Source organism: Aythya marila (assembly GCF_965140915.1).
Source record: "Aythya marila genome assembly, chromosome: 3".
In the NCBI taxonomy this organism is placed as follows: Eukaryota; Metazoa; Chordata; class Aves; order Anseriformes; family Anatidae; genus Aythya; species Aythya marila.
This window is the reverse complement of record NC_139044.1, coordinates 84,006,270-84,034,147: the sequence shown is the minus strand read 5'-3', so window position 1 is coordinate 84,034,147 and position 27,878 is coordinate 84,006,270. Positions and strand designations below refer to the sequence as shown.

Here is a 27,878-nt window from a genome sequence, read left to right as displayed (position 1 = left end):
CTGCTGCCTCCAGCTCCTGGGGCGGCACATACACGGGCTGGGCATGGTGAGAGTGCTCCCCTGAAGGAAAGAGAGCAGTGGCCAGGACCAGTGACTTGAAATGGTTGTGAAGTTCAAAATTTCAGCTGGATACACAAAAGCCTGGAGAGAAAGAGGCAGCAGATATAGTCATTTCCATCCTCCCGGGTCCCAGCTTGCCTTGGATGGGGGCTGCCCCAGCCATCTGTAGCCTACTGAAAGTGCATTGGTGGCAACAGCTCCGACACAGGTAGCTCCTGAGGAAGCAGCTCATGGGCTCCGCACCCCTACGTGTGGATCAGATAGCTCTGTTGGATTTAAAGTAATCCAAATGATAAACTTCCGCATCACAAGTACTCAAACATAAATTCATTATTTTGACTGAAAAATGCAGAGCAACAGCACTGTGCATCTTTGGAAATGTGACTGTGTGACTAGTTTTTGGCTTTCCTCCTTTCTTGATAGCTTATAATAGTCCTAAGTTATTACTCAAGCTTAGCATTTTAGTCAAAACGAGAGCAGTTTTTCTCCAAAATTGATCTTGTGTGTCTGTACTGGCAGCCATCCACAGTCAGACTTCATGCGCCCCGGTGCTGGAAACGCACTTACCCAGATGAGATATCCCCTCCCAGCACGGCGCGCTCACCGATAGCAGAAGCAAGTCAATGCTGCCTGTGCCCTGGGAGTCAGCTGCTCACTCCTTATCTTGCTGAAGATTGAATTTATAGCATTTTTCATTCGAAGGCTCAACTGCAAAGACGCCACATTTGTGTGTCAAGTCAGCTCAAGAATAATGCTAAATCTCTGGCATTCTCAAAGGGGTTTTAAGGCTCACTATAGCAAAGCCGCTTTACAGAGCTCGTTCTTTATTACAGCTCTTACCTTTACAGCTTCGTTTTCTCAGCTACTTCAGAAGCAATGAAAATAAAGCAGCCGCCAATCTAATCCATTCCGTACACTGAATTATTTTGCAAGCTCAGCCAGTGCTGTATTGCCTGCAGGAACTTGCTTCTTCAGTAATTCTTCTCTACTTTAAAAAAATAAATAAATTAAGAAATAGCGGGTTTGCATTTTTCCTTTCAGAAATACAGGGGAAGCTGTGACCGAACAAAGATAGAAGTAAATAAAAAAGGTAAAGGAATTATTTCTGCTCCAGTCATAGGCTGCTGGACAGCACATGCAGCGTTTGCACCGTTCCCTTCCCTCACCACGATGCCACCATCTGCCTGTGCTGAGCTCCTCGTGTGGGACCTGGGTTACCCTGCGCAGGGAGCTGCGATGTGCCAGGTCTCTCCGAGAAGAGGCTTTTTTGGGAAGAGGTGATTGCCCTTCCCCAGTGCCACCAAAGTCTCTGCTCTTGCAGGAGGCGCGTTTACCATCGGTCCTACAACTGCAGCAGTGGGAGTGCAGAGGCTTGGGGTGGGTGTGCTTCATTGGCATTGTTTTGCTAGAGAGACACAGTCAGAGAGGTGAAACACAAGCCCCTAATGCAGCAAAATGCTTTCACTGAGGTTCGTGTCCTCCTGATTGAAGGCCAGGTCAAGGCACAACATAGACGTGCCCTTAAAGGTTTCAGTACAAAGGAAAGGACTACTGGAAGAGGGCACTGGTCATGACCAACCGGGAAGGTGTTGCAGGGAGTGCTCCGTGTTGCCACCTAGGAGTCTGCCCTCGCACAGCAGCCCGAGGCTTCAGAGCTGGCTGACTTACTTGCCCGCGTGTTGCTAAGCCCAGATTTACAGAACACACCAGTGGGAGCCCCACGGGCAAATAATTTCCCATTTCACCCCATGCTTCAAATCTGGGAGTGCAGCAAAGCATCCTTAGCTCTGAAGGCCTTACTCTCTGTGCTTGCTCATGACGAGTATAAATCAGTAATTAAGCTCAATCACAGAACAGCACGTCCTCGTCATGGTCTGGGAGAGTGGGGTCTGATGGTTTTTGTCTGCTGGCTGCAGCTTTGCTCTCCCTGAAGAGGTGAGAATCACAGGGTGTGCGCCCTGCCCAGGACCACGTTTTGCTCTGCCCAACTGGCCTCAGGGGTACAGGCAAAGGTTTCTCTTTGCAGAAAGAGAACAGAAGAAAGAATGGTGCCAAATTTACACCAAAGCTCACTCACGATCAGAATTTGCAATGGTTTTGTGGAAAGGCACTGAAGTAGATAAAACTGGGGAAAGTCTAAAGCTTGGGTAACCATTAGCCAGAACTCCTCCTGCAAAATCTTCTGTGGAAAAGCACATTCTGTGTATCACTCTTATCTTCCACGTCTTACAGGAAAAAAATGAAAAGGAACAAATTCTGTGTGATACAGACACATGGAATCGAGACTACTCTTTGGTAGCTGGCTGTTGCTGAGTATCTCTTGAATTATAGCATTGAATACCTAGAGCAAATGATTCGCTGAAAGACCTTTGCAAGTATACAAGTATACTTTATCAGGGTTAGGTAGACCCTCCGAATGGAGAAATAAACAGCAGGTTGTGTTGGATGACAACGTTGGGTGCAGCATGATCAGCCCCAGTTTGATAAGTGACTTCAAGCGATTCAGAAGAGTTCAGCACCCAGGAGGCATCCTAGGACATGATCAGATACTACAGACCACTCTGGTCATGCTTAGCTGTTACTAATGAAATAATAATAATAATAATAACTATATTTTACCTTTGAACCAAGCATACCTGCTTTGGAATTGGCCGGACCATAAGGGTTTGCAGAGATACTCTGAGGACTGAAAATTCATGGAAGAGAATTCAATTCAAGATGCAAGGAGTTAATGACACCGTGCACAGCAGCCTGCAGCTGTTTTTATTTATTGATGATACTCAGTGCTTCCAGCAGCCTGCAAAGCCGACTGGCTTACCATCACGACCAGCTACAGCTCATCTTTCTCTCTCAACTCACCTCCATGTCAAGTAAAAGCAGTTTATGGCCTTAGCAGCTGCAGCTCTTTTCCAGAGAAATCCTGACTTCTATTAAAAGTTTGTCAGGAACAAAATCAGTGGCATGATTTTGAGAACAGAACTGACACTGATCTGGTTCAATAAAGGACAAGTTTATCAACAAAATTAACATGCCCAGTGCAGAATTTATGTCTACCTGTGAGGGAAAATCACAGGACTGCAAAGAGGAGATGTACACACACCCCATAGGTTACTTGGGCCACCTCTCCTCCATGCGTATTGCTCATGCAGGGCCCCACATTAAAGTACATTCACTGCAAATTCTCCGCAATATTTGGCTCTGAGTTTCTGGCGCTGTCACTGTTCCTTTCCTTGTAGGAAGAGTGACAAGGTGAAATTTGGTGGAGGCACTAGCTTCCAAGTCCCCATGAACGTGGGTGTTGGAGAGGGGCATGTACAGAAACGTCTTGCTTTTCTACCTAAGTAGTTGTGGGTTTGTAACATTCTCCCCATCCACCCCAATCCCTTGAACCTCCCCTGGCAGTGTTTTCATGCTCTCTGCCCAGGCTGTGATCTCAGGCACCTTCCCTCCCCAGTTCATTCAAGCACAACGTCTAGCATGTGGGCAGCCACAGCAGGAAGCAAGCTGGACTTACAAGACCCTGCTGGTCCACACCTCCCCCCAGCTCCTTTCCAGGAAAATAAAAAGAAAAGAAGGGATGATATGGCAGAAGCCTCCGTGTCAAGTCCTCCTTGTTATTTTGGAGACCAGAGCAGAAGGGCTCGCACCTTTCAGTGCACCAAACCCTTTGCCTGCAGCAAACAGAGATAATGAAATTAGGGGAGGCTGTTAAGCACTGGCGATAAGCAAGCCCTGGACACACAGAGGAGTGTGAGCATCATTTAACAAACTGTAGCATTTCTTTCACCTGTTTATTTGCAGATCGCTGACCACTTTCTTTCTGGCAGTACTGGTAAACTCGGCACCAGACTGTTAGTAACATATGCAAACTTCTTGATTACTCTTAGAAATTTTAACTGTCACTGCCTTCAATTACTCTGGCCAAATTGTCCAAAACCAATTTGTTTTAGAAAAGGTAACCAGTCTGGCTACCCTTTTCCTGCTGCATGTCTGTTTGTCTGCATGTGCGTGCATGCGCCTATAGCAGTGCCAGCACAGGTGTTACTCGGTGATGTATCGACACCGAAATTAATGCTTATTCTCAAAGCAGTCATCGTGCATCGGATTCAATCATTGTCCTGGAACAAGGGCAGTTCCCTTCTCTAACCTGCAGGCACGTTTATGTGGGCCTCTAGGGTGAATCCTGTAATGATTTCCAGCCCCACTGCGGGGCACAGCTCAGTTTCGGCCACAGGCACACCACCTACGTTTCATTTACATAAAAAGTGGCTGTTCAGTCACCCCGTCGTCTTGGCAGGTGACACAACTCGTAGCGTAACTACTGAATAGTGCGAAATAAATTAAATACAAAGTCCTTCAATAATGCAGTGACTTTATCATGTAGCTAGGCATAACGAGCATCCTCCCGTTTAATTATTTTTATTCTAAAGTTACAGCAGTTGCACTAGTGACAGTAAATCACCTTTAACACGTACCAAGGAAATCGCTGCTGAGAACAACAGACACTTAAAACCACACAGACGACTCGGCCGCTTCAGATTTCTTGTGCTCCTTTGTGTGTCCTCAGTCCCTCTGTCAATGACAGTATTTATAGCGTGCTGTCGCATGCTGAGGAAGCTTGGACGGTATAAAGGCACAAGAATAATTAGAAATGAAACAAAATTGAGCACCCTGGAGTAGCGACAATAAGAAAACCAGAAGGCTTTTGGAAAGCAGTGCATTTATTCCCACATCTCATTCTGCAGTCTTCCGCCGATGCTATTAAAATGCCTCAGCACGAGGCAATATTTTTGCCTTATTGTGCGACAGTCTCTTTTACTGAAAAAAAGTGAGTTGCATTTGCCAAATTCCCATTTTAATTTAGGGAATTTGAAGGTATAAACAGAATACAAGATAATCACATTTTTTCCTATACATGCAAATGTACAAGGTGGTAACAGCAGCTTTTTTGACAGTCAGAACTGGGAGAATTTCGGCAAGTTTCTACTGATACTTCCACAACAGTAAGCGGCAACACATTAAACTCTCCCAGGAGAAACTCCTGCAGCATGAATCCCGGTGGAGAGCCGTGTATATTGTGTGCCAAACAGGCACTGTGTGCTGCACTGGGACGGGCAGTCAGGTGGCACAGAGATCTGCATTTCTTGTGGACAGAAAGCACTGAGCTCAGCGTGGGGCAGAGCAGAAATGCAGGCTTCTCTTCAGCCAGCTGCATGGATTACAACACAGTTTGATGGTGTGAAGAGTTTTGTAATATGGCAACTGCACGTTACAGGCACGAGCTTCTTTCAGATGTATTTGAAAAACTTACACAAAAAAAAATTACATTAACTCATAAACAATAAATAGTGTTTTTATTGAAAAAAAGATGCCTTTTGGGGCTCGAACAGAAAGTAAACATGTTTCAGCACAGCCAGCATCTCTCCACTCCTAAGCACAAGGTACACGTAACGTGATGCACAGACTTCCCTGCCCCATCCCCACGGCTCAGCAGCTACAGGCTTTTAGTCTCGATGCCTTTACAACCATTTATAAACGAACTCGTGGGTGATACCAGGTCACCCGACTTCTGTGCTCCTTTACAAAAAAACGCTCCCAACATTTTCTGTCTGGCGAGAATCTACAGCTTCCCTAGAGATCAATCTTGCAGATCTGCCCTGCTGGGGAAATTGCTCGTTTCCAATTTCAGTGCTGATTGCAGCGTGAGGCTCACGCTGCCTGTTTGGCTGAAGAAGGCATCGGGCTAGGCACTGCTTAATTAGGGCTGTGGGGATAACGGATTTGTAGTTCAGTGGCTTAATAAATAATAATAATATTAATAACAGCAATAACAACAACAGCCATAACAACGACAACAGCTTGGTTCGTTTTCTTCAGGAAATGCCAAGGATTTGTTTCAGTCTGTGGTCAGGACGGCCCGATGGCTGGGGCGCTCCTGGGAAGAGGAAGACTCGAGGTCAAAACTCTTCTCTGCCTGGTCCTGAGCAAGGGCTTGGCTCCAGGCCTCCTGCCTCCCAAAGGGGCATCCCCAGGCTGAGAAACACTCACACGGTTGCTTCCCCCACCTCCCCTGTTGCACATGTTTGGTGCAAAATACGAGCATATTGCTTACTGGACCCCCTGGAGATCACATTCCAGCCTCCCCCAGGAGCACCCAGCTTTGTCCCTCGCAGCCCAAGGGGACAACGTGGGCAAAGGGCTGCAGCTTCCCCCTCCCGAGGTGGTCACCCTGGTGCTGGGCACCCCGAGCAGTCCCAGCCTGCCGGGCACCCCGCTGCTCCCCGCCTGCCTGCTCTCCTCCGGGGACAGGGCAGCCACACCATGCTACATCCCAGCTGCGGCCAGGGCACAGCAAAACCGCCCTGACCCCGGTGTGGGTGTCCCTACAGGCCCCCAGGGGTGGTCTCCCCAGCCCTGCTGTAGCCTGCTCCCAGCTTTCAGTCCCAGTTCGGATCCTCCCGGCTCTAGGTATAAGGAGGGGATAGCCCAAGGCACACGCTTTCTCCCTGTTGTTTGTTAATAGCCCTCCCAACCCACATCACTCCTACGCTTCCAAATTATTTTATTCGGGTCAAGCTATTCCCAGTGCTACATGTAGTTAAAGCTCACAGGAGAACGCCCTGCTGCTGCTGACCGAAGCTTCCCAGAAGTTCGGGTCTGGCTCTGCTCTCCTGCACACGACCACAGGAAAGAAGTGTTTCTCCTGAAGACACAAACCACTCGAGGTGAAGCAGGTCCAAGGCCCAGCCTGGCCACGGCATCGGGGAGAATTTCGGTTCTTCAGTTAAGAGGGTGACTGAACACCAATGTAATTAGAGTGGCACGATCTCTAGCTCTGTTGCAATCATATCGACACAGAGGAGCACACAGAACACAGTTGACAGGAGCTTTATATATTGCAGGAACACATTTACGGAGCGGACCTATAATTGGGTGGACACAGATACAGCAGCACATCACAGCGCCTCAAGCTACAGGCCACCGCCGTGTTCCTGGCACTGCCATCTAACCCGGTGGCACCGGCATCCCTCACAGCCGCAGCTCCTGGACAGGTGCCCCGCGACTTGCCATCACCCACCTCTCTCTGTATCCACAGCAGAGGACTCGGCACCTTTAGCTGTGGTGGGTCTGAACGGGTGTATTGGAAGCAGTTCGATGCAAGCCGAAAGCATGAGCAAACTCTGACCTTTTGCTTTTTGACAATGAGGTAAGATTATCCTAAACGGTTTGGATTGATTCGTCAGCACTGATGTGGAAATGTATGCTCTGCCTCTCCCCCTGTACAGAGAACCAGCTGTCTGTCCTCAAGCAACACGTCTTGTGGGGTTTTCCAACCTGCTTTTCAGGGGCTCTGTAGCTCTTCGTTTTCTATCAAATAATCCTTCTTTATATAATTAGCACCCCTCACCAACCTCCATACTCCGAGATAGGCATCCTTCAGCGAGCTCCTGTTCCCTTCAGGTGCACCAGCAGCTTTTCCCTGGGCCGCCGGTGCCTCGGTGGGCTCCTCAGCGCCGCCCTTCTCCTCCCCTGTGCTCTGGCTGTCCCCTCGGGCTGACCCTTCCACTGCTGCCTCCTCGGCCCCCTTCTCCTGGGAAATGGCCTCCATGGCAAACAGCGCTTGGTCCCCATCCTGCCTCGCTCCCTCTTCGGCTCTAGCTTCCTTCTCCAGGTCCTCGTAGGTGCTCTGCCGCCTGGTCTCAACGTACTTGGCCACGCAGTAGATGACAGACCCCAGGGTGTTGACCACCACGCCGGCTATGAACAACTTGGTGGGCTCCACGTCGTTGAAGGCCACCATGCCCACCGTGATGGTTGCGATGCTCTTCACCACCCCGACGAAGCTGGTGGTCACGGCCGAGTTGATGTAAGTGCAGTGGAGGGTGGTGAAGTTCATGGCACAGCTAATCAGGACACAAGCAATGAAGATGCACACCATGGCAGGGTCCTTCCACCCGGGGAACGACCAGACGTTGATGGAGTCCATGCTGGCAAAGGAACAGATAATGAGAAAGGGGGTGGCTGAGACAGCGATGGCGTACTGGGCCGTCAGGGGTCCGTATTCACTGTCTACGCTGGTCTTCTGAATGAGCACCAGGTAGGCGGCGTGTATCAGCACGGCCAGCACGCCCGTCACGTAGCCCATGGCATCCCCGGTCAGGTCACCAGCTCCTGGCGGAGTCACAGGGAGGAAGGAGCACGGTTGTTGCACGGAGATGGAAAGAGAGCCCCGATTCGGTCGGGGAGGAAGGAGATTTAGGAAACGGGCGGCAGCGCACACTCCCTGGCTCCCGGGATTTGTCATGCAGGTCCCGGGGCTGGGCACGCTCACCTCCCGACAGATTTCCTTCTCTTTTTTGAGGGTCTCCAAACATCCTCAGCGTTTTCCTGACCCCCCCCTCACCCAACCCAACGCAACCCAACCCAACGCAACCCAACCCAACGCAACCCAACCCAACCCAACCCAACCCGCCTCCTCCCGGGAGCGGCAGCCCCGGGCGCCAGCGTGCTGGGTGCCAGCCCCCGGCCCTCGTCCCTCCGTGCTGTGCCCCTGGGGGTCCCCCAGCCTCCCCGGGGCCCCCTCCCCTCCCCGCCCCGGTGCCCCCCGTGCAGCCCCGGCCGCGGCGGGCACTCACCGGCCAGCGCGGCCCCGCAGGTGGTGATGAGCACGGCCACCAGCACGCCGGGCGAGGGCATGCCGTCGCGGAGCACCAGGGCGCCGGTGAGGAGGGTGACGAGGGGCAGGCAGCGCTTGAACACGACGTACATGGGCAGGCTGAGGCCGCGCAGCGACCAGAGGGTGAGCGTGGACTGCAGCGTGGCCAGGGCGGCCACGGCGGCGAAGGGGCGCGCCAGGCGGGGCCCGAAGGGGGGCAGCGCCGCCAGCCCCCGCCGCCGCAGCGCCTCCAGCCCCAGCGCCGCCGCCGCGCTGCTCAGGCACTGCAGCAGCGTCAGGAAGGCGAAGTGGTAGCGGGCCAGCAGGAACTTCAGCAGGATGTTCAGCGAGCCCGAGCACAGCCCGTGCGCCACCGCCACCGCGACGCCCCGCGCCCGGCCCCGCCACCGGCCCATCGTCGTCCCGGCACCGGGGCCCGCGGCTCTGGAGCCCCGGAGCGGCCGGGAGGGGGGCGGGCGGGGGGCGGGCGGGGGCCGGGCGCCATCCCCGGGGGCGGCCGAGAGCCCCCCGCAACGCCCCCGCCGCCGCCGTCCCCTCCCCGGCGCGCCGCCCCTGCCACCTCCCCGCCTGTCCCCTCCCTCGAGTCCCCCCCGTGTCCCCTCCCCGTGTCCCCTCCCCGTGTCCCCTCCCCGTGTCCCCTCCCCGTGTCCCCCCCGTGTCCCCCTGCTGCTCGCAGGGCGCTCCCGTCCCTCCTGCCGGCAGGCTGCTCAGCGCGGGGCTGGCGAAAGTGGTTGTAAAACCGGGAGAAAACGGCAAAGTTGCTGCTCAGGGCTCGGCTTTGGAAGGCTTAGCAAGGGCTGTCAGCTCGGCTGGGCTCATGGCGAATGCAGCCCAGGCACAGCAGGTGCTTGACACCGATCACAAAGCCGTACCTAGCTCATGCCCGTGAGACGGACCCAGAGACACGTCCAACAACAGCCACACTTCTCCCAAGGGGTGTCACCGGGTGTCACCAGAAGCACGGCTCGGCGTGAGGGTGAGACCCTCAGCCATGGGGGACGCGGCCGTGCCCGTGCTGGGGCTGCCCGGCTGCGCCAAGTGACCGCGCTGCTGCTGAGGAGCAGCAGAAAAACACACCGGGAACATCTGCCCGAGGCTGTGCTGGGTGTGCTGGGGGTTTTCTGTGGTGGCAGGGACCAGCCCCTGCAGCGAGAGGGGCAGCGAGCAGGACTGTCGGGCTCGGGGAGGAGCGGCGGGACCCGCCTGGCTCAGCCGCAGCCTCTCCTGTCCTCCTTCACCTCCCTCCTTCCCTGCCATTACAGAATCCGTGGCAGGATGCCCCTGCTAACTACTACCTTAAATTGGCTTTTCCCTTCTGACTTTAAGTGCTCCCTGATTATTTTCCAACACTGGTTATTTATTTTCCTTTTTTTTTTTTTTTTTTTTTTTTTTTTTCTCTCTGTTTCTCAGCAAGACTGTTGTATTTTCACCTTTTTTTTCTTAAATGAAAATTTTTAGTTTTCATAGTATTCGAGCGCTTCTATTTCTGTAGGTTACAAACTCCACTGACTGAAATATTAAACACTGAAGAAAAACAAACAAACAAACAAAAAAACAAACACACACACACACAAAAATGAACAAACCAAAACAAAAACACACACACACACACACACACAAAAAAAAAAAAAAAAAAAAAAAAAAAAAAAAAACCCACCACAGGGCTCTGTGTGTGTGCCTCCTTAAGAGGGGAAAGCAATACCTGCACCCCCCAGGCTACCTCAGTGTGATCAGGGTGCCTGGCAGTGCAATCTGTGCTACCCGGGGGTAGGAATAAAGCAGGCTCCACAGCCCAGCTGAGACGTACATGCACACAATGAAGTGTCCTGAAACATGCAGGCGTGTAAGTGTTGAAGCTCTTCATTTCATTTAGACTCACTGGGGACCAGTTCTGGCTTTAAAACCCTCTGAAGAACCGTGCCAACCAATTTACACTGGCCTCCATTTGGATTCATCTCAAAGCCCAAAAAGAGCACAATGTGAAGGAACACGTGGATGGCTGTGATGCTCTTTGCATGGGGGAGAAAAAAAATCTCCTTCATAACTAAATGCAGATGGAGAAAAAAAAATGTGTTTTCTGGAAATACTGCAGTAATTGGGGCTCCTACACCTCAGCATGACCTCTGGAAGAAGCAATTTTGTCCCCTCTCCATGAGAGCATCACTTGAGAGGAGAGCCTCTTACATCACAGCGGATCTGGCTGCAAGTCCAGGCTGGGCAATACCCACCGCCTGAGAGAAACCAAAAAACACACATATTGGATGGGTAAGGATTTGTAAACTCAAGCATCCACGTCCCAGGTGCTGTATTTTACCTCTCAGGACTGACCTGTGTTGCGAGGTCAGCTTCTCTTGCAGCATGGTACCCCCAATCCTCTTGTGTTGTCCACACGCAGAATTCACTAACACAAGTACAAGGGGCAGCGGGGAGGGTGCTGCCGTTTGCCAAACCAACCTTTTCCGACGTGGACTCAGGCCAGGCCCAGTACAGATCTCCCACTGCCTCCCCACCTGTCCGTGCTAAGAAAAGACAGGCTTTCCTACACTTTGCTGGGAAGGAGCTGGATAAAGCAACACAGCAACCATGTGCTGCTAAACCTTTGTGCCAAACGAGTGTGACTGACACTGAAGCAAGAACAGGTCTATTCCACACGGCTGGTCCAGTCACCCGAAGTGACAAGAGGGGAAAATTCAGGCCACATCATGTGGGACAGCACTGCAGTGAAGGTACAGCCCTTACACTGGCTGTTCTTGTGTCCAGGGCAGTATGGTGTGCTCAGGTAATAAGGTGAGTCTGGGGGCTTTGCCCAGCTGGGCAGCTGAACTCCACAACTGCTTGATCACTTCTCCTCCTCAAAGGGAAAGGGGGAGAAAATGAAACGGAAAGGGCTCAAGGGTTGAGATGAGGACAGGGAGATCGATCGCCAATTATTGCCACAGGCAAAACAGACACGGAGTAGAGAGATTAGTAAAATTTATTGCCTATTACTAGCAGGCTAGAGAAGTGAGAAACTAAAATCAAACTAAAACACCTTGCCTCCCATCCACCCTATTCCACGTCCTCCCCCCGAGCAATGCAGGGGAACAGGCAATGGGGGCTGCGGTCAGTCCCTGACGCTTTGTCCCCACCGCTCCCTCATGATCCCTCCCTGCCCCTGCTCCCCGTGGGGTCCCTCCCATGGATGCCGTCCTTCCCCAACTGAGCCTGCGGGGGCTGCCCACAGGCAGCAGCTCTTCAAGCATTGCTGCCACACGGCTCCGTCCCACGGGGTCCATCCCCCAGGAGCAAACTGCTCCAGCACGGGTCCCCCACGGGTGGGCGGCAGCTCCCCCCAGACCCCTGCTCCTGCGTGGGCTCCTCTCCACGGGCTGCAGCTCCGGCCCGGGGCCTGCTCCTGCGGGGGCTCTCCATGGGCCGCAGCCTCCTCCAGGCCACATCCACCTGCTCCACCGGGGGCTCCTCCACCCATGGGGGGGCTGCAGCGTGGAGATCTGCTCCATGTGGGACCCATGGGCTGCAGGGGGACAGCCTGCTCCACCAGGGGCCTCTCCACAGACCACAGGGGAACTGCTGCTGCCTGCCTGGAGCACCTCCTGCCCTCCTGCTGCACTCACCTGGGGGGCTGCAGGGCTGCTTTGCACTCCTCACCCTCCCAGCTGCTGTCCCCAGAAGTTTTTTGTGTTTGTTTTCTTTCCTTTCTTAAATCTGCTCTCACAGAGGCACAAACAACATGGCTTATTGGCTCAGCTCTGGCTAGTGGCAGGTCCCCTTTAAAGGCCATCTGAAACTGGCCCTTATCTGACATGGGGCAGCTGCTGGATTTTTCTCAGAGGCCACCCCTGCAGCCCCCTGCTACCAAAACCTTGCCATACAAACCCGATACAGTGCCTCCATTACAAAATTCTCACCTAGCAATGGGGTATGGATCATAGTAATAAATAACTCTGTGGTTCCTTACAGTAGAGATGATTTTGATGCCTTAACTCAAATCCTTTGATGCAATTTATCCTCAGCGCTGTGTTTCACCTAGCTACACAGGTGGGAGGAAATATTTGTGTCGAACTCCTAAGAAGGGCATCATGTTTTTAAAATGGTTTCTTGAATGAAAATGGTAAAAATCTATATGGAATACATTTAATGGAGAGTTTGTGTTAATTAGGGTCTAATGCAACCATGAGGTATATAAGGGAAGTGCTGTGCAGAGCTGTAGCCACTCGCTATCATATGACCCAGTGCCCATTTAAACCTGAGCATTGCTACTGAAAGGGCTACTACATCTATGCCTATGCAAGCAACATTTGAGGCCAGCACTGTACTTGATCAAAGACGTCACTTTGTGACGGGAAAGTAGTCTGCATAGGCAGACAATGAGAATTGTTTAAAATAACTTTCTTTTATCAGAATGCAGACCTGATGAGACATACAGGTAGGCAAAGTTGTATAATGTTTGGTCTCTAAAAACAGGAAAAATGCAGCTGTCACCCAGTACTCACAGAAGATAAAGAACAATTATGAAACTTGTTACCTATAAGATACTCTCAGTACCTTTCACTGAGTTTACTTTTTTGCTCAACATTTCTTAACTGGGGAAGCAAATACAAGAGTTTAGCCAAAGATACTGTGTGCACTTCATTTAATAGCATTGCAGAACAACAAATCCAATCCTTTAAAACATAATTAATCACCGTCTTTCTTGAACCAAAGAGAAACATAGGCACTCCCATAAAACAAAATCTTCCACAAGAGCAAGTTTAAAAGCAGAACACATTACATCTTCAGGACTGCTGTAGTTAAAGGCTTGCTTCAATATACGAAAAAAAGATTAGAAGCTAGTTCTGTGGTCATAAAAAAAAAAAAAAAAAAAGTGTATTTTAAAAACAATTATAGCAACATTCCCTGAGAATTAAGAATCGGCAACAACTATTGCCTGATTTTTATTTTTTCCTGTTACAGTGCAAAAACGTGACAGCACGTTCTCCCCATTCAAAGATCAAGCAGGAAGATTAAAGGCCACAGTTTGTATTTACTATGTGCACCTTCGAGATGCACTCATTTTTAAAGAGAGAGAAACCTCAGCAACCTTCAGCACAGAAGCTAACCTGGACGGGGGGGAAGAGAAGGCAGTTAAGAAAAGGAGCAGCAGTTAATCCATGTGCTGACTGTGCATGTTCAGAACGGGCACTGCTTCTTTCTCTGTGCTAGCTTTCCAAAATCTGCCCTTCCAACCGGTGCACAATGGCAGTGTTCTGGAAACATCCACCACCACCCCCAGAAACATGTGTATATAGTACATACCCACCACCAAAACACACCGCTCGCTCACGTAACTTGCAGTTACTTCTGCAAGTCTAAGGAGAAAAGGGAGGTAGAGCAGAAGACTGGAGTAACTGTTAAGGTTGAAATAATCAATTTTAATGTTTAGAATTAGATTTTATGGCCCATGGTATTGCTGAAAGCTCTGTGCAGCATGGCTGTATGATTGCATCATTCCTCAGCATAAAGAATTAAAACTGCAATAAACATTTGGAATTTGGTGCAGCACACTCCCACAAAAGAGAAAATCCACTTGTGTTTTTCAATCAGCTAGAGAGGATGGCATTCCAGGGTCAGTTTGCACTGATCCAGAAAAACTTAAGAACCTATCATGATCTAAATTCTCATCTTGTGGAAAGGGGTTTTCTTTCTGTCTCGCTCTTGCACCAAATCAATATATACATATCTCCCTGTAGCTGCCTGCTAATTCCCAGGCTTTATCCAAGACAGCCCAGTAATTCTTTCCGCACAACTTTCTTCACAATAAATTTTAGTTCTGCTGAATTCTTTCCTTCATTTCTTCTAAGTATCCAGCAGTATCTGCTACTATTTGATATATGAGTGGTGCAACCCAGAAGTGTACTGCATTCATTAACAGGAGACTATAGGAACCCTTGCACCTGCAAAGAGTCTTTTGATGGTAAAGACTGATGACGTGGGGTAGCAACAGAAATGAGACAGCTTTAAGAATGTTATTAAAAAAAAAGGAATCAAAACAAAACAAAAAAAAAAAGGGCTAACATGAAACTAAGAGAGAAGCTGAAGATATATAACTGATAAGTGCAGGAGTATCACAGGGGGATCCTTAAGAGGCTGAAAAAGTATTTAAAGGAGAGTGGAAAACAAAAGAAATGAATGCCTCTGCTTGTTGCCAAAAAAATCTAATGAAAATACCAACCTGTGGGCTAAGGGATTAAAGTGGGCAAAGAAACTACTCAACATAGCTGTAATATGTTGGGTGTATTCTTGCAAGTCTGGTAATTGCTCAGCCACATTGGATCTGCTATGCTTATGCCAAGAAGTTAATCTGCATGTGTGTCGGCTCAACTAGTCCAGACATTGGCTTTCACTTTGGCCAGCCAGTGGTAGGTCCAGAAACACTAAATATATGGCCACATTCCTCTTCCATCTCTTGAAAAATCTCTTTAAGTGAAAGTAAAAGATAAGTCTATTAAAAGAGATGGCCGTCTTATCTCTAAATCTTGAGAATTGTGATCCAATTAGTATTGTTTATATTTCATGTGTTTCCTAAGCATTTTCTCTAGATTATCGTTCTGCATGACTTCATTAACCATTTTACTCAAGGAGATCCATGGGAAAAACGTATGAAAATAATCTCTGCCATCTCTGTGAAGCGGCAATCAGAAAGGTCAAAGGAATCAGATGGCTATCAACTATGACATTTACTGTCTATCAAGAGTATTCATCATGCTGCACAAGAAAATAATGCAATGTGAGGCAAAGCAAAATGTATCAGTATAAATGCATCCCAGTGATACAAGCCTCAGGTTGACATTACAGTACTCCACAGTGAAAAAAAAAAAACACTTTCTTCTTTTCTACAGTGACAATCTGTAAAAACGCATGTCAGTTATTTTTTTCTTTATAAGGATGAAGAAGATTTTGGCCTCTGCTCTCATCTGCAAGAATGATCACAAAATTGTGTCAGTGGTTCTTCTCTGAAGACACCAGCTCATATCTGCTACCGTCCTCTTCAGCCACTCAGTAGCTGCTGAATGTTTTGCTGGCCCAAGCGCTAACCTATTCAGTAGAGCAAGTCCACACGCTCAACTGCACAATCCTTTCAGTACAAACAAGACTTTTGCTTAAAAAGAGACATGAAGATTAGTGACACAGCTGACAGTTTAGCACAAGTCTGGTTGTGGATGACGACAGAAGGGTTCCTATCATGTCAGATCTTCATTTTCTCTCTAGACAGGACCTGTCAGGCACGATGGAGTGTAGATCTTGACAAGCTCATCCCAAGCACAGTCCACCACCTACAAAGTAAACAGAATCTGGTTAGTGTCATTTTGACAAAAAACAGAAGGAACTTCGAATAAATTAATGCGCACTGTTGGGTTAATGTTGGTTGGTACTCTAATTTACAATGCTTCAAAATTAGATAGTAAGGCAGCTGTTTTTTTTTTTTTTCTCTTTTTAAAAACAACAAACAAGCTTTGTCCTAGCTTCACTAAAGGAAAGTAAAAATTTACAATTTCCTATTTTGCAAACTCCACATGATGAAAGCAGAAAACCTTAGAGTTTCGAGTGATTGTTTCACATAGGCCAATGCAGAAACTAACAGCATGGGATGAAAGGAGGACAAATAAATTTTCAGACCGTGTGACGTTTCTTCTCTTCATAGGGTCTCAGGACTCTTGTACTATGATGTCTCAACACTTCATGATCAAATGTTACCATTTTTCTCATACTTGCGGGTAGGGAAAATCATTATAGACATTTTCCTAATGGAGAGCTGAGGACTGAGAATGCTCTATGTGACCCTGCTTGAGCAGGACGGTTGGACTAGATGATCTCTGGAGGTCCCTTCCAACCTCAACTATTCTGCATGATTTCTGCATGTGTGCGTGAGAAACAAAGAAGTGAACCAAAATGAGCAATGGAAGTTTTTTTTTTAAGAATTAAGACCGTTCTTCAGTCTCACAGTGATGAGCTGTGAGATCACTGTATTGTCTTTTGTTGAGAAAAGACATGCCTACCAGGAAATTATTCCAACATAACTGAAAACTTTCTGAATTGCAAGTCCCAAGATAGATTTTAAGTGCAGGCTAGAAACTAAAATCACGAACAAGGAGGTTAACCTTATTCTACAGGATTAGATTTGAATAAATAATGAGATACCACAGAGGAGACTGTAGAATCACAGGATAACTGAGGTGGGAAGGGACCTCTGGAGATCATCTGGCCATCCTCCCTGCTCAAGCAGGGTCCTCTAGTGCACATTACTCAGGATAGTGTCCAGACAGCTTTTGAACATCCCCAGGAAAGGAAACTCCACAGCCTCTCTGGGCAACCTGTTCCAGTGCTGAGTCACCCTCGCAGAAAAATAATTTTTTCCTCATGTCCAGATTTAATGTTTTAATATATTTTTTACCTTAATGTTCAGAATGCTTTAGGCTTGGTAATGACTTGACAATGCAATTAAGAGAGTAACAAAGTGAAAGGGTTAAGCACATTGACAATTACTCAAGTAAACGTGATACAGTGTGTACTAACAGAATATTGTAGGGAACAAGAAAGAAGGCAAAGGGAAGTGAAAAAAAAGAAGAGCTAAAGAGAAAAAGTTGATGAGCCTCACAGATAGATGCCAATAAATCTGGCTTAATCCATCTTGAATTATCTTTACAGTGTATTTTCCAGTTGGGATGACAAAGGATGTAGTGTTGGATCCCCTACACAACAAGCTCCCTTTTGCTCAGACTCCAATTCCTGTTCTCTTCTAGAGCCAGAATAAACAGCTGCACACAAAAAATTTGGAAATCCAACTTCAATATTTTATTTCATATTATAATCAGCCTGTTTTGTGTTTACTATACCGCACTATTTTTTCATTTTTATTGTTTCCTTAGCTGCTTCTACAAAGTTTTTGAAGTGTTTTCTGTGTATATCTAAATGTACCAAAAATCTCTTGAAAACATGCCTGTCTATTCATACAACATAATAGAGCTTTGTGTGGTATAATGTTCTGCTGCATTGCAGTCCATCCAAATCATACAAAAAAGAAAATCCAAGTTCTCCACTGAACAAGCTATGTAAAAACTGTGTTTTATATGATTGACAGTTTCTAAATATTCCTCGGAGCTCTGGATCAATATCTGTATTTCCATAAGCAACACTTTTTGCTTTCATGCAGAAACAAGATAACATTTGGAAAAAATCCCATGGGAATTCCCACCTGTTATCAGTGTAATTAGCATCCTGAAGCAGCCTCTGAACAAATACAGTTACAGAACTGTTTAATCTAGCAACACTAAAAATAAACAGGGGATATTAAAAGGGAGTTTGAAAAGGATCACTTGCCGTAATTTGCCCAACTCATTGACTTAATGATAACACATGAAAGATGACAAGGTAAGCAGCTAACAGAAGGAAAATAAAACTACAGCAAACAGCACTGTATCAAGTTCTGCTGTGCAGCAGGAAGTCCATAAAGCAAGATTAGTATTAGAAACCTTGGTGAGAATGCCGATGTAATAAGCAGCAAACAGGCATGCATGCAAACCTGTGACACTACAGAATGGAACAGCACTAGAAAATGCAATAGCATTTCCATTTCTCCTTAATACTTCTCCAAAATACAGCCACGTCTGTAAGAGAAGGGGGACAACTGAGAGGTGTCATTGTGGTAGCCAGCATTAATTTATGGACAGCTGCTACATGCCCCTTTGCAGTACTTCATAAATTATCACTGCCACAAATACAAATGACTAAAATAAACCATGGGATAAAGAGAAGTAATGTTTATGCAGCTACTGCATCAGGTTACCAAATGCCTTCTTTCATTTTGCCTTTTTTTTTTTTTTTTTCCTTATGATGACATATTTTATACAATGGTCTTATAACCATTGTATGCCTTTCCTAAGAAGAGGGAAATGTAAGATATTGAATAAGCACTAGAAATATTTAGCAATGTCAGTTCTCGTGTGATATGCGATTTGGTTATTTAACTAAGTGCTATTTCATTTAAATATTAAAAAAGCAGCAGTAATTCCAGCTGAGAGGAGGGCTGATCCAGCACAACACAGTAAATAAATATGCAGTAAAAAAAAGCAACTTCCTAGAGTTTACATTTTGATTAATGAGATGATGTTACTAATAGGTGGAAAAATGCTCCTCTGGTAAGATGAAGGAGAAAAGAAAATTCAAAAATTAATTCAAACGTTGTCTTCATATCCAATAAAGTCCTCACCGCTAGGAACGTGAAGGTGTGGAGGTTCACCTTTCTGTGTTCATGACTTCAATGTCTTGGAAAGAAATTTTACTCACAAATTGAAACAAATCTCATTGATTTCAATATTTAGAGAGTCCATGATTCACTTTTTTTTTTTTTTTTTTTTAATTGACATGCAAACAGAGTAGAAGACAGTTTACTTCAGTTGCAAAGAACTGCAATTATAATCCTTATACGATTTAATACCTTGGACACCCGTATGTCACGCAATTTTCATTATAATATAAATCGTTCTTGTAACGATAGAATAAAATTCTACTATAGCAACTTTTAACTATCTGAAATTGCAGAGGAAAGGAGAATAACTAAAGCTGAATTGTAAAACAAGAATATTTCACCTGAGAGTGACTGTTCAGTTACATCAAGAAATAACACAAATTTAAATAACATTCTAAAACAGGTAATTTTTCTGCTGGTTATGAACTGTTACTAAAGCTATATGGGACAAAAGCACTTTGCCAAAATGTCTCTAACCTTATTTAAGTAGCAAAGTTGCTGTACTAGCATATATGCTCGGGATAACTTATTGTTATTGCTGCAGCATAAATGTCATGCCAAGTTATCTGCCAGTAGAGTTTTTAAGCAAGTCTATTTGAAGCACAGAAATCAAAATGGGCATCACTATATTTCCCTTTAAGTAAAGCCAAAAAGCAAGCAAAGGAACAAAAAACTGCAGTCATCATAGGAAGCTGATTGCTTGACTTGAAAACCATGGATTAATTTAAATGAAACAGCTATCCTGTATTTTATTGAATTGTTTATCCTTGTCCCAGAGTATAACAATGTTTCCCACCAATTGATTTAATATTGATACCGTTCATTTATCAAAGACATTTCCATTTACTCACAAACTGATTTACTTTTCTGATAGGCCCTCTCTTTCCTATTCATCACAATCATCTTGCTTTGCAACAGACTTAGACCTTTTCCAGAACCTGAGGGCAATCCATTGAGACCAGGGCAATTATCTGGATGACATTCTGCCTCCTTAACGTTCAGAAAGAAAAAGAAGAAAAGAGAAATCTCCCAAGTTAGTAGCTTTTTTTTTTTCTTTCAATATTTGAAGGCATAATAAAACCCCAACCTCCAACCCAGAGGAAATACGTTGAAAAGATCAACTAAAAACTTTGGTGAGTTCAGTAACCCCTTTATGAAGGGGGGTTAATCAGAAGAAAATGCAGCCTTCTCCATGTTAATATTTTCAGCCTTTTTAATGGGCCTATCCAGAAGCACCTTGGTGCCACTCAGCTTCCTGAGTGCTTGTAATAAATCAGAGGATAATGCACAAGTGTGTCTGATAGCGACCCATTTCTCTTTTCAGCTTTTCTTCATCCCACCCCATTTTCAAATAAAACCAATATGACTTGTCTTTTTTTTTTCCCTGTGAGAACAGATATCAGAAAATGTATTCAGTTCTTCTCATCCATTAATGTTGTGTTTCCCTTCCTCTTTTAGTTTCTTATCTTCTGTGACGTTTTATATGGAATCTAACAATCTATTTATATCTTTATTAATGTATTTTGAAGGGACCTGAACACCCTCTGTATGTGTGTAAGATGGAGAGATGGAGATTAGGTGGAGATAAAGAAACCTATTAGGTTTGCTACTCATCAGATTACTTTGAGAGGTGATCATTTCTCAGATTCCACCTCCAGACCAGCTTTGGCCTTAGTTCGCATTCATACACCATATGATAGAAAAATATAAGTACAGGGGATCTCTGTTTAAGCACCTTTTTTGGGGGGGGAGGTGTGAGGAGGTGATGAGGACCACTACGAACAGATGGAATAGGCAGATCTCCCCCCTCATTAAAACTGTTTGGTTAAGTGCATAATGGGACATGCATAAATTGAAATTTAGTCAATACCTATTTTTTTACTAGAAAATCTGAATCCCTCGTGTGGCCTTTTGTTTCATCAAAAGATGCCAGGAATAAGCTGCACACGATGTCTACCTTCACAAGAATGAAGCGATAGGAGTCTGTAAATTAAAAGTTTTTATTTTGAATGTGCAATGAAAGATTTCTCTAATGTGCTTCTGAAAAAAAAAACACACACACATTGTTTTAGTTATTATTTCCAATATACGCAGAATTGAACAAACCCTGAACCGTAAGCTCTTATGAAGAAACGCTGTTCCAGATACAGGAACAAAATCCACTATGCTGACTAACAGATGAGGCTTGCAGGAGTAGAAATTATTTTTTAAGCCACTGATACACGACACACAAGCAGGAAACTGCTGCCTCATCTCTTCCCAGCACTTCATAATCAAAGCTTGAGAAGTTTTTCCTCTCAGCAGACTGCCATTGCAGCTCCTACAGAATTGCCATGCATGACAGCAACCCTTCCACACACCCTATGATGAGACGTTTGTTGATAACATATAAGAACAACCCTTATTCCTAAATGGTTGGCTTTGACTGACATAGTGAAAGCTGAACAGTTAGGGAAGGACCTGCAGTAAGCACCAGCAAGAAACATCATCTCCCTTTCTATAAACTCTATAAAGGTGCTCACATCGGTTTAATGACAACATTTGTAGCTGTTTAAATCTGATCTTTCCATGCAAAAATCCACTCTGAAACTAAGTAAGGGTAGGATCTTTTTATCTCAAAGGATCACTAACTGCGTAACTTTAGTAGCATCCCCGACCATACGGAGAGATCAAAAAGAAGTACAGACGGCGATACAATCAGAGCAGCATGACAGCCATGGCAGCTGGGTGGAAGCTATCAGCTCCTTGGCAATCAAGTGTGAAAATTAAGAGCAAATTAGCAAAAGCAAGGTCTTTCCTTTTCTGCACATCTCCACAAGATGCAGCGCCACTTTTATATGGAACAGTCAACATTTCTAGGACTGCCAAGGGCACATGTCTAATGAACAGCAGAATAGAGGGCAAAACAGCCCTGCTATAGACACCTCCTGCATTTCTATTTGGCTCTACTGGTTAAGCCAACTTCAGTAGCCCCTCTGCTGCCTGCTGTGTTGGCATTGCTAATTTGACACATTGCATAATCTGCACATACACAAGAGGTAGCAGAGCAAACCTGTACACCAGAATTTGACCAATGATAATAAAAAAAAATCTCCATCAAGCTGAAAGATCTTACGACAAGACTTCAGTTACCTTCAGGGTATACAGCTCAGGTGGATACAGGTTGGCTACGACCTCTCTCCAGCTAGTGAGAAAGGACAGCTTTTTAAGTTTTAGTGACACCGATGCCATATGAAAGCTCACGATGCCAACAGCACAGCAACATTTCATGGGATCAGACTGCTGCTACAAACAAGCATTGCCCCTCAGCTCTAACGCCTCTGGCCAGGTGGAAGGGAGGAGCACAGACAGGTACAGACACAAAATGCTGGTGATACCCCACAGCTTTAGGGAGAAGAAACAGGAGATGCAGAGAAGCTGAGTCACAAAGAACAGTGTAACACAGAGTCAAGGCTATTTTCACAGGTACCGTACTGGTATTATCACCAACTCCATATTATTTGTAATTATGTACAGGACCATGCACAGGGAAAGTAAATACCAGAAGAGAAGTAAGAAATCCGACGAGTTGCAGAATACCAGTCCAATATAAGCTGCGATTTGGAGTGTTTTCTCCTAGCTCTCACATCAACACTTGCATTTCAACAGCAAAATACCCTGACTGTCTTACGGACCCTTTCTGTTAATGCTTTGCACATTTTAACATATGCTTGAAAATGTGTTAGTCCAAAATTATTATGGACATGACACAACCATTAAGGTGAAAGAAAAAAATAGTTGATTTTATTAAAAAGCAAAGCTTTCAACAAAGGCTTACTTTTATGTAGGGGCAGATACCCCAAGATAGGTATCAGAATAGTAATTAAGCACCAAGGAATTATCTGTGTCACCTAGATAATACTTACCTCCACGATTGGGTCCATTCCTCAATGGCAAATCTCTTCCCCACCCATGTTGCCTCTTCGTAGCAGGACACTGCCCAAGAACCCACCTGCCTACGTGTACCTGCCTGTGGATTCTGTTCAAAGCTCCATCAGTTCCACAGGAACATCTTATAAATCCCATCTGCTATTGCAGATGCCAAACTTCTGTCTGGAAGGCACATTGGCATGAACTGTATGTGGTAAGTACCTCAGACTTTCCGGCTGGTACTTCTGCATTAAGTCCAACACAGGACTTGCAGAATTTCTGTATGGAAAAAAAATACCTGGATGCACGAATACCCTAATGTAGACGGGTATACACGCCATCATTTTCCTTTTTCCACCACCCAAGTGCAGGTGCAGCTGTTTGCTTTGAACTCATTATCTGTCATCAATGAGCCTTGTTCCAAGGAGGCTGTTCCATGCATTGCAGTTACAAAAGGAAGAATATCCTTTCAGCGGGAACGCAGAGTTTGACAGACATAGCATACAAAAAGAAGTCATATTTAGCCAGTCAGAAACACCATCCACTGTAACAAACACCCAGGGCTCTTTCCAACAGGCTTAGAATCAAGATGTAATCACACTCTCAATATAAAAGAAGAAAAATCTTTTTGTCTTCTCACTCAGATCCATGGCAAAATCCACAGCAACTTCATGGAAAGCCAAGTTGGGCTCAGAGCATGCTACAATGTGGCAGTGCAAGGCCCTCAGGCACTACATACGCTATGCTTCCTGCTGCCTCTGGCCCCAATTCAGCCAGAATCATAACTGTGCACTCACTTGGGATGAAGCTTTACTTCCCAGCAACTGGCCTTTATGCTACTCTCGCCCTCCCCAGCCCCAGTCACAAATACCCTGAAACTTCAGATTTTTACTCAGCCTTACAAATTCCCCTACACTGTTCACAGCACAGCCTCATGAACAGCCACTGCAGCACCCCTGAGGCAGCAGAATTCGGGGAATGAGCAATTGGGCATGAAGCTCTTCAAGCCTGTGCTGATGCCAAGAATGGCTCCCCCTGCATTAAGCTAAGTATATTGCCAAACTGACACCTTTCTCCTGTGTCTTTGTATCAAGCAGCAGAAATTTGGATGGTTTTATTTGCTTTGCCTAGCCAGAATTTCATCAGAATTGTAAAAAGTGATTTTTATCAAAGATAAAAAAAAAAAATAATTTCACTGTGAATTAGCAAAGAATCCAGATCTAAATAACACCTGAGGCACGTTAAATACTGTGTTTGTTATAGTTAACTCAGTGGCAGTAATTTCTATGTGAAAACTATACACTTATAGGTATTAAAGCAAATAATTATGTTTATTTTTAGCTTCCTCCTACCTTTCTTTTCAGGAAAAAAAAAAAACAGGTCAAACTATGTATGACAATTCTCTGTTTACAAAACAGAAATTACTGTAGCAACAGAAGCAGAGGAGAGGATTATACTGTAACCTGTACACAGGCATGTGCCCTTGCCAAAATGAGTCCCACTCATTCATATTAATAGCTGAAGGTTTTTATACTTCTAAATACATTTTAAGCCTCCTACAGTACTCCTGCTATTACGACAAACCAAGACTTGGTATCACATGTGACACTAGCAATGCTTAACTTGAGTTTTCAAGTAGACAGAACAAAGCTCTGTGTCTCAGCTTGGCATCCTAGGCACCCCTGTCCATTGCCCTTCCTTCCGAAATAAAGCTACCTCATTTTCCCTGAGCTCACCATGGCTTTCTGCTATCTCATTTTGCAATTCTGCCTGTTCTGCCTTCCTCTCTGCCCCAATGTGAGTAACTGCTTTATAAATAAATATAGACCTAAAGAGAGGTTTATTTAATAAGCATTCGGCCAGATTCACTTCCAAAAGCTTTCTGCGGTCCAGTGGCTCTTACTCAGGATCCGAGATGGAGTCCAGCCTCAACTGAACTGACTGTAACAGGCAAGGGAAATGTAAATTCGTCACACCTCTTACCTGACCAGAGTTGTGAAGGCTTAAATCTAGTCCACATGTAAATTCAGTATGATGCTCAACTGTTTCCAGCAAAGGGTTAGGCTTGGAAAAGTCCCAGAATCTATACAGAGAGGAAGGGAGGGGGGGAGGGAGAGAAAATCAAACAAACCACAATTAATGTAATTGAAAGGCCATTTTAAAAATATAATGCAAGATATTGACAAATCTGTTGCTGCCAGGGTATTTAAAAAGAGCAAACTCATCCACTTAGGGAACATAATTAATCATATTCCTGCAAAGCCATCTGCTGATTTGCATAAATTAAATTTCACTGGGCAAAACCGTCTTTGTCTCCTGTTGCAGAAACTGAGATCAGAACTGGCACCAAAGACCAGCTTTTGGGACATTACTGAAACAGAAGAAAATATAGGCGAAATAATATTCTTATGTTTCTTGATAGCTGAAAAATTTTATCACATTTATTTATTAACATAAATTATGATCTATCGCTTTTTGTAACTGTTCAGTATGAGATGCTTATTTATGGAAAATTACATTTTCATTCATGACACTGGTCATTCCCTGTCTCCAATCTGAGACTGTGTTTCGGTAAAACAAAATACAATATTATGACTTAATAATAAATGTGTACGACAAAGATCAGTGGCATTAAACAGTTTATTCCACTAATTTTTATTTCAAAAATAAGTTTTCCTTTCCAAGCCCAGTTGATATAAATGCCTAAATGGATTTCTGAAGCATTCTACTTCTCCAGGCTATTCCCAGGGTAGATGCAATGTCATTTATAGCAAGTATAAAAGAGGTATAAAAGAAAATAGGATGACAGTGTAGGTACAACAAGAAACCTCAGTCGTAAAACGTGGATTCAGGAATAGAACTTTCAAGCAATCATACACTTACAAGACACCATAGCCTAATGATGGCACAGAAGAAAGATTTGTTTTTCGTTTTCGGGCTGTATAGTATTGCTTTAAAAGCCCACAGACCTCAGAGCACCACATTTTTTATGGGCTAACAGCTGTAACCAAATTTCCTACAGGTTGGATTTTCTCACAGTGGTCAATGATTAGCTTTATTTCTTCTGTAACAATCACAGAGGCCTCTGCCTTACTCCTATTGGAGAAAGTGACAGTAATTAATAACAGCAGTTGATTATCAGACCAACTACACTGAAAGCTCTGTATGTTCAAACCAATTCAGATAAAACAGCAAACACTGGAGCCAGCAGGGTCAGTTTGTTTAAAGTGTAGATGTGATTTCCTTAATAAATGAGCAGAGTGGTATCAGCACAATGGCTACGCCATAGCAACAACCCTCTTAACTTTTTCCTAGTACCTGAGATCTAAGACAAACAGCTTATTTTGCAAGAGAGATGCACAAAAAGACCATTTCAGCATTTTCATCCTCACCCATTTGCCCCTAAGAACCGAAGGAAAGCAGTCTTCTTGTCTCTAGGTAAGTGGTAGCCTTCCTTACCACAACGATCTTTACTAACTCCTTCTAAAACAGTTGCTCATAACTAGAAATTAAGATTAAAGGAGACAACTTTAGATCTATACGAACAGAAACTTAGACTATCTGACCAATTTTTAAAATAGCGAGGCAAATCGGTGTTTGCTCTATGAAGTGATGTTTGCAAAACATCAGCAGCAGTACAGAGTTTAAGAGTACTACAATTCAGTTCAAGTTCCACAGACTGTCTGGGACCTTTGTTTTGATATAAAAATACTTACTAATGAAAGACCAAAAAAAGCACAGCCTCAGGACTGATAACCACTGATGACAAGTTAACGGTGGCACTGGTAACTCACTGCAGTACCAAGTGAAATACGCTGTCTGTAGCCCAAGTTCCAAAACTAGCATAGTGCCATTTTTTTGCTCTGCCTACTCTTTGCTCCCTGATTGGTTCCCAGAACATGAATTTAGTAAAAGGGGATGCAAAACCCTATCTTAGAGATGTCTATGGTCTCATCACAGCTTCTAGATATTCCCCATTTAGTATCATAAGTCTGGAGTGGAGATCGGTTCACCGTGACGCATGCATCACTCTTCATCAAGCACTTGGAAAGGCCAGATGGCTAAAAATAGGTAAGCTGGAGATGAGAAATACAAAAGGGGTTGTCACTGACATACAGATAATACCGTATGTAATGCTTCTCTGTGAGGGTGGTGAGGCCCTGGCACAGGCTGCCCAGAGAAGCTGTGGGTCCCCCATCCCTGGAGGTGTTCAAGGCCAGGCTGGATGGGGCTTTGGGCAGCCTGGTCTGGTGGGAGGTGTCCCTGCCCATGGCAGGAGCTTGGAACTGGGTGTGTTTTAAGGTCCCTTCCAACCCATGCCATTCTATGATTCTGTACTGTAGGCATGTATACTCTCTCAATATTTGATTTATTGTGTGCCCACAAAAAACCAACTTTACCTTTCAAAAGGACAGGATACATTTTGTGGAGAAATGTTTAAACATACTGATACCACAAACTGAGAAATAATAGTTAGCCTCACAACCAAAAAGCAAAAAGGGGTTATTTAGAAGAAAAAGGATTCGTTTTCCATAAGAAAAAAAAAAATAGATGCTGCCATAGTTAAACATTTACTACTTGAAAGTTTTAATTACAAACATTTAACATTTATACAAAGAAACCTGTTTATTAAAAGAAATTAAAAGAGAAAATATACAAATATCCCTTTGCTGTGTTCACCAACAATGTGCTATTACTAGCACCAGAAATTTGTTTGGAGCCTTTGGTGACTAGCTCCCGTGTTCAGAATTTGCCTCATTTTAAGAGAAATTTGACCACATTAATACTTACTTCAAAAGAAAGCTAGCACACTCAGGCAGGAAAATGCCAGCGAAATTATAAAATACAAGAACCTGGGCACTTGTTCATGTGTAATGATAATTATTATGAAATTTTAATTCTTGCCTTAATCCTAAAAGAAAGCATAAAAAAGAACATACGTTGCTT

The 27,878-nt window shown here is 45.1% G+C and overlaps 2 protein-coding genes across 2 annotated transcripts in view; both read right to left on the bottom strand.

Moving 5' to 3' along the window:
* Positions 1-7,091: 7,091 nt before the first annotated feature.
* Positions 7,092-9,132, bottom strand: SLC35D3 (solute carrier family 35 member D3; the record flags this gene model as incomplete). Its single annotated transcript, XM_082756508.1, has 2 exons — positions 7,092-8,232; positions 8,697-9,132. 2 exons carry the CDS (start codon positions 9,130-9,132, stop codon positions 7,403-7,405), a joined length of 1,266 nt encoding a protein of 421 aa, XP_082612634.1. The 3' UTR covers positions 7,092-7,402.
* Positions 9,133-13,353: 4,221 nt separating this feature from the next.
* PEX7 (peroxisomal biogenesis factor 7) overlaps positions 13,354-27,878 on the bottom strand; it is a 43,070-nt gene continuing 28,545 nt past the window's right edge. Inside the window, exons 9-10 of the mRNA XM_082755714.1 lie at positions 24,915-25,014; positions 13,354-16,050 (exon numbers count right to left, since the gene is read on the bottom strand). Coding sequence (XP_082611840.1) covers positions 15,982-16,050; positions 24,915-25,014 — 169 coding nt within the window. The 3' untranslated portion in view covers positions 13,354-15,981. The remainder of the gene's footprint in view (positions 16,051-24,914; positions 25,015-27,878) is intronic.